This window comes from Porites lutea, chromosome 8, assembly GCF_958299795.1.
Source record: "Porites lutea chromosome 8, jaPorLute2.1, whole genome shotgun sequence".
NCBI lineage: Eukaryota > Metazoa > Cnidaria > Anthozoa > Scleractinia > Poritidae > Porites > Porites lutea.
In genome coordinates, this window is record NC_133208.1 from 32,109,434 (window position 1) to 32,116,993 (window position 7,560).

Here is a 7,560-nt window from a genome sequence, read left to right on the forward strand (position 1 = left end):
TTTTTCCTTGTTCGTCCTGTACGTGAGGAAATTTATTTCCTGTGTAACATGCATCACATTAATGTAAGGTATTTTTACAAATAGTGTTGTTTAGTTCCTTTCAAACAGAGATAATGGTATATTTTGTTATATATAGGCTCAGTTCTTAATGTTTACGTAAGTTACCAACATTTTGGAAATGTTTCGTTACAAATTTCCCATTTGTCGCTGCGGTTTTCTTGAGGGAAACAACAGATCGATGGACTGTTACGTAAAAATGCCGTATAAACAGAGATTCTTAAGATAATTTTTTGTCCAGACACCTTTTTCTGTTTCATAGAACTTATTTAACAACGTTTCCTCTAACGAAGCTTTTTGATCATCTCTTCAAAGTGGCTACTTGACCTGACTTTGTAAACATTTCCTTTAAAATAAAGGAATTCATTACATTCCTGCCAACACAAAGCCGAAGTTTCATTATAGATAATAATGCGTCATGCTGTCCGTTCCTGAGTTACGTAAAAGAAAATTCAAATAAAGAAGTTGAGAATTCCCAAAATTGGAAAATGAGCAGATACAAACTGTGTAAACTAATTCTTATTGATAAAACTAGTGCGAAACTAACCTTTTCCATGCAGGCGTTGAGATAAGCGGGAAGTGACGAGGAAAAAGAGGAAGAAAGGAAGAGGAGGAAACCAACCCCTACTCTGTTGTTGTTGTTTTTTTTCCCGCTCACTTTTCTTTGTGTCACCCCGTATCAAATTAGATTTCTGGGAAACTGCCCACCTACCCCTCCCCTAAGCCAACATTTTTCCCAAAGTAAGAAGTAAGTATTAATGTTAGCTTAGGGGAGGGGTAGGTGAGCAGTTTCCCAGCATCTTAAATTGATCACACGAAACTACTATTTTTTGTAGAAGTAATTCAAAGTAAAAGACAAGTAGGGGAAAACTTGGTCACGTGGTACAAATTCACGTTTGCCGTAAACCTGACTCTAAATCCCTCTGTTGTTTCACCACAGAGTACTTCACCACGAATTTCAGTTCCAGCCGGTCCTATTCAGCTTTCAACTACAACTGAACCTCTCCACAATGGCCACATTGGGGACAGTGGAAAGTTGCCGTTGTAGAGAGGCGTCCATGAAAAACATCGGATGATGATGATGGCGGGAAGGAATCTTGGAACGACATTAATACTGATGATTGGCTTAAAATTTGCGTTATTTCTTTTCAACCAATCAAAAGCAAGCGTTTTTTCGCCTTGGGCCTTTTGAACTTCCTTCTATGTTCTGATTGCTTCGTTGTATTGATTGCCGTGTCCTGTGATTAGAGGAATTCGAAGGAGTAATGTTTTAGTCTTTGGTTAACGACCAGAGGGACGATCTTGACTAGCTTCTGTAGGCTTTTGGCGTTATTATTAAAGAGTCTGCATCTGAAAAACAGGATAGTTAACGATCAGTAAATCTAGTAGTGACCAACTGAAAACTGGAACACTACCCATGTGAGCAAAAGTCAGCCAATGACAGCCAAAGTAATTTAAAGGGATTCTACATCATTCTCTATCAACTGATTTACACGCCACTTCGAATAATGCCATACCATTCGCATCTACAGGTCAACCTTTCATTACTATTCCAGTTTTCTCCTGGTTAGAATAGCACAATGGAATTGCGAGGTTTCCTTTAGCCTGCATAACAGGCGCTTTATGAGCCAAGCGACGCGAACACGGCATTTTGTGCGAAGCGCGAGACGAGGAGAGGAGGAAAAAAGCGCCTGTGACAATTTTCCAGTAATGGAACTCGTCTTCATTGGTCCTTTTGACATCAGCGCCGTCAGTCAATACTTGTGAGCGTAGGTGGGCGGACGAGCCAGAACGGACTGGTTACAGGCGCTTTATTTTTTCTTCTCCCCTCGTCTCACACTTCGCGCTTCGCGCAAAATGCCGCGTTTGCCTTGCTTGGCTCATAAAGCGCTTGTTATACTGGCTTGGTTTCCTTTGAACTTGAACTGAATCGTTAAAGCTTAGTTCGAAAACGAATAGAAAGTGCGGCTTCTAAACCTGCTGAGTACACAAATTGTAGAGAAGCTAATGCATAGCACTTGTAGTTCTTGACAGCAACACACACTGGGACAGTTAGCCTTACTTAGTGCACTGTAGATGACAGTATTAAAAAAATGGCAATTTTAAAAGCAGCCTATTTTAGAAGAAATGTGAAAGGTAATGTTTCTTTAAAAATTCAAACTTCTACTCACAGTATTCTTGTATAAGGTTTGGGTAGATAAGTCCAACAAAAGAATAAGGTTTCTTAGAATTAGTGTCATCTACAGTGTCATGTGTGTGACTATCTTCATTCCCATGCTGGTCACTTTGATAAGGATCTTCAAAAGACCTAAACATAAAAGGCAACAGCCATTAACACTTGTAACAAAAATAAATCTTAATCTGTTAAAATACATGAATCATACAGTTTTGAAAGTAGGGGTAGCTTTACATCTAGACTTTCCATTTTCCATTCTATCCTTGTATAATGCAAAACGTGCCCGATTTATTTTCATTTTTCCACAATGAACACCAATTTAGCACCTAAGCTCAAATTTCTAGGTGACATTAAACTTTGTCACTTTAAAGGGCTTCTGTGGCAACACTTCTGTATTGTACTCCCCCATCCCTACCACTGCTCACTGTCCCACGACAATTCCTTACATTCTATGTGTTTTGTTAGCCTACAGTAGCACAGAATAGTTGCTTCAGATGGGAGAGTTACTTTGCTGAATAGCCAAACGAAATTGTACCCTTTATTAAATTACTTCTAAAAAACCTTAGAGCTCATGCCTCCAAGCTCAAATAATTCAAAAAAATTAATTTTCATTCTACTCAAGTATTTATTTTGTTAGATGGAAATTTTAATTTTATACTGTATAATCAGGCTGTATAATAAATGTTATTTATATAATTTATCCAGAAACTATGAGTTTCTGATTTATCACAATGCTATTTTTAAGTGAAACAGATGTGATGCAGTGATATTTCTGCTTATAAGTAGATATGCAGATGTAGATAATTTTTGGAAATTTCAGTTCCAATCAAATAGAAGTCACTGATTGTAAGGAAAAAGTAAATAAGCAAGGAGTGCCTAAATGTTCACAGTATTAAATTCTGAGATTTTTTCTGCTGAGAGAAGACTTTGTAGAGGTTACAGGAGAGGCAACTCAAAACAATAGGATTGAACAAACTGTAAGGCATACAATTTTTTGGCACAGAATGGTGATGCCTCTTTCCAGTTTGAGAGCAATGGTTTCACAAGCAAAAGGGACACAGAGTGAGTCAGCTTACCATCCCATATGGGAACCACACCGAGGACATACCGCTATGCGCCAAGCATATCCAGGAAACCATGAATGCTCTTCAATTGCCTATAACCAAACCACAACAACAAAGCCTATTTAACAACTGCAGATGTTTTAAAAAAGTATACTGTGTACAGGTAAATTTAAAAGTCAGAAGAGGTTAAATAAACTAAGGCCTTCCACTGCTTATGGCCTACCTCACCATGGCTTTTGATATTTGCAGTGGTGGCTGTTATCAGCTCAAAATGCTGACCTGTTGAAAATATTGAGAGCAAAACATCAGTGATGAATCATTCTTTGCAGATTTGCTTCATCCTCAGCGACCCAGCCCAGGAGCAAAAGTGTGGGTCTCCCAATCTTTAAAAAACTTTGCTTTCACTAACGAGAAATAAAGTTTGAGCAAATGAGCACAGAAATTCCATACAGATGATGTATCACTACCCAAATCTGGGTAGAGCTTCCGTTTGGTCATGCCGCATGGGAAATTTGCTTTAACCAATCAAAGGTACTAACTCAGTCTATCTGGGTAGTGACAATTCAACGGTTCGGAATTTCTTTGCTTGTTCCTTATTAGATGTCATTCTACAGGAAACCACGCCGGCTAGCAAAATGCTGGCTGCTTTCTCCTGCCTTGGAGTCTCCAGGTCAATGTAGGGGGCTTTCAAATAATGCAAAACAGTGCTTTATGACCACTTTCTGTTCTAAGTTAGACATTATTATTGATAGTAGTGAAAGGATAAGGGGTATTTGGAACAAGAAGGATCATCAGAAAAAATTGAAATTTACACAACACTTTTACTTCATGAGAGACAAAAAAAAAAATCACAATACAAAAATAATATCCATGAATTAAACCACATCCAAACTCATCTAAAACAAAATTTTTTTTTGGACACCACCCCCCCCCCCCCCCTTTATCTCAAGGTCTGGATGTGGCACTGCTTATGGTTTGACGGTGGTAAAGGAAAACGATGGCGTAAATGAGAGTACCATGGGGGTTCTTGAATAGCTGAATAAGATGCTGCTGCACTCCAAGTATTGTGTCATTTCTCTGTCTCAAAGCAAGTTTACTAGCTTTGTTATAAAGATGGACAGCAGTGGTGATGTCATGACCACATTTTCTGCAAAGCAGTGAACCTAAAAAAGAGGGCAAAAAATATGAATATTCTGCTACTGCTACACTCTCTTCAGACAACTTTCTCGATTGAGACTACTGACAAGCTTGAAAGTTTTGTATCAATGATCTGGCCTGCATTTCACTTTTTATCATTCATCACATTTAAATTGCAGATAAATATTTGAAAGGAGAATTTACCACTACATGGAAGACACAAAGCAGCCAATTGCAGTTTCAGGGAAAGACAAAATATCATTGGAAGAATCTGTCCATGGCTCATGTTTTCACAATAGAGACAATATGACATCTTTTTGTCCCCAGTTCTCACAATAAATTAATGTATACCACATGAGTGAAAAGCACAATTAGTGCACACTGATTGACTAGTTCATAGTAGCCATATAGTGTTAGCCACCTCCGAGAAGCCGAAGACAAACAAAAGGGCTTGTTTTCAGAATGCTGGATCCAAAAGCACTGGAATTTCATTAATCAAGATCATGAAATGTTTGAAGTCATTTGTTTAATCCTACATTTTTTCCCTTGATCACCACGTATCACCTGAGTTAGATTTGACTTTGTGAGCATTAATATGCATTTGCACCTCTGACAGACTGGAATAAAGTAATTTTTGGTCTACTAGTTATTCAGGTTGTGTAATACAGTGTCATTAAGTAAAAACAATATTATTCATTATGAGCAGTAAATTCACCTCATTGTCAATAGAAGTGGTGGATATTTACTTCGCAACTTCATGCCTCCTTATAATATTCACTACCATTTACCTCCACTTCAGTGAAAAATCCCTTATACACTGCTTTGCTTTGAAATTAAAAGTTGTGAATGATAGTTCTTTTTTAAAAAATACAGCAGTTCAAAACAATGTTGAAAAATTTAACTGTTACAATTCCACAACACAGCAAAGCAGCACAAATGATGGAGTTTTAAATGATCAAAGCCATGCACGTGATGTAATAGAAGATAAGCAAAATCACAGTAAATCATATGAGATAATGAGTTTGAGATCAGTCTAGCCTTAACACTTCACATGGCTCGACAGGCTTGACTTGTCATAATGAATATTTAAAATAACTCTTCAATTCCTCAACAAGAAACACTTTAAACAGCAGATTATACACATCAGGTAGCAGGAATTTAAATGAACATGTGAAACGAGTCTTCACATTTATTTTCTAGATTTTGCTGTTCCTACAAAGCCTGACGCTTTTATTTATTTGATTTTTTAATTGAAACATGACGCTTATGACCGCCAAGCTTAAGCCTTAAAGTGATGTCACCCACTGTATGAAGCCATCCAAATTTGATTCTGAAGAAGAAATCTTATTCAAGCATGACAATTTAGATGAAAACAACAGCAAGATACTTTCCAGTACCAATGCATGGTTTTAAATTATCTCCCATTAGGATTAATTAATTTTTCTTGGAAACTAATGACAAAGTATTTAAAGCTCAAATAAAACACTTTGAAGTTATAAACACAACACTGGATTAAATTTCTTGGTTCACCAACAAAGGCATAATTATCAGTATAAAACTGAGACAAAAATAACAGGTGGAAAGGATTTAAAATTATTGAACTGAAAACAAAATATAGCATGGGCCAATGATAGATCATTAAAGGTGATTAAGTATTCAAACTGTTTACCTTCTCTAATTACTAATTAACTTAAGAAAACTTCAAATGACCTGAAGTAAATATTTCAGTAAAAACTAACATCTTAACATTGCATCTATAAACTGGACCATGCAATCTTAGGCTCATCCACATTCTTCTGGTTATCTCTTTTACAATGGATCTTGGATATGACTGACAGGAAGTTCTTGATGTCATTACAGGATGGTTTTTATCTCCCTTCCCACAGCCATCAGCAAGCCAAGATCGGATCAAAGAGTAAGTGCGCTCTAGATAACAAGAGTAGTCATAGGAACTATAAAGTGAAAGATATATACAGTGATCTGTCGTACAGGTATGTTTCTATGAAAAAGTCAAGCCTGTTCTTCTCTCTTTTCCCTCTGATCAAAGAAATAAGGTGAAGTACTACAAGTGAAAATAAAATTTAGGATAATAAAAGACAAAAATTGGAGATGGAGAGTACCTCTCATCAGTTGTTCTCATCTGAACATTGACCAATTTCTAGTCGAAGAGAATCTTATTATGAGACATCAGAATAAAATTGCAAACTTGGAACTTTTACTGAGGTGAAAGTTACTATTTCACATCTACAGCTGTACTTTATGATGGATAGATGTCATTATCATTAATCTGTTGTTTTTATTTTCCTTTTCTTATTTTTTTTAATTGCATTAATCAATCTCCAATTTGAGATTAATGTTAAGACTAGTATAGTGTTAATTTGCTCATACCATATTATTAAAACAATGGGACCTAAAACCTATTAAATGCTGATAAAAATTTATGTGCTTTTCACTTAGTGAAACATAAACTCTTATGAACCTTAAATGTGAGATCATAGAAGACCAAACTAACCCCTTGTAATAGTATATATCTGCTATGTAGCTAGAACTAGCTTTGAAGGGAGAAGAATTTTAAAAGTTTCTCTGAAAAGCTTAAAACTTAGAGAAATGAGCTTAAACAATTTAAAAAGTGGGATTGGAAATTAAAATAAAAAAACAAGCTTAGTTAACAACAAGCGAAAGAAAATTCCTACAAAAGTAGGTCATTCGATTTTCACAGCTTGTTGATCTGTCTCCTACGAGTGAGTAAGCACAGGACAGTCTGTTCCGCGTCTGAATAAGCAAAGCATTGTTCCATAAACCAAAACAATATCCCACGATGAGATCACACCGACTTAAAAAAATAATATGGAAGCTGGAACTGCCCGCCATAACATGGAGCCCCGGTAAAACGTAAAATGCACTTTCAAACCTGAATCTTGTTCAACATCCACGCTTATAGCATATACTGAGCTAAATCTGTAAAATATCAAAAAACAGAGGAAAAACAAGCCTTTGCAGCAAAGAAATTTCATTTCTTTATCTGCGAAAGAACCTCTCGCAGTTATTAACAAAAAACGCAATGCATGCTGCTTGCCAGGCCACCAGACGATTTAGTTAACACGAACACGAGGCTAACGTGGTTCA

General features: G+C 36.5%; 1 protein-coding gene across 1 annotated transcript; it reads right to left on the minus strand.

Moving 5' to 3' along the window:
- Positions 1 to 1,053: 1,053 nt before the first annotated feature.
- On the minus strand, positions 1,054 to 7,502 carry LOC140946229 (protein cereblon-like). The gene is made up of 6 exons (XM_073395321.1): positions 7,346 to 7,502; positions 4,314 to 4,460; positions 3,521 to 3,576; positions 3,310 to 3,389; positions 2,229 to 2,365; positions 1,054 to 1,407 (listed from the first exon to the last, which is right to left on the minus strand). The coding sequence occupies exons 1-6, from the start codon at positions 7,446 to 7,448 to the stop codon at positions 1,364 to 1,366; spliced, it is 567 nt and encodes a 188-aa protein (XP_073251422.1). The 5' UTR covers positions 7,449 to 7,502; the 3' UTR covers positions 1,054 to 1,363.
- Positions 7,503 to 7,560: the final 58 nt, after the last annotated feature.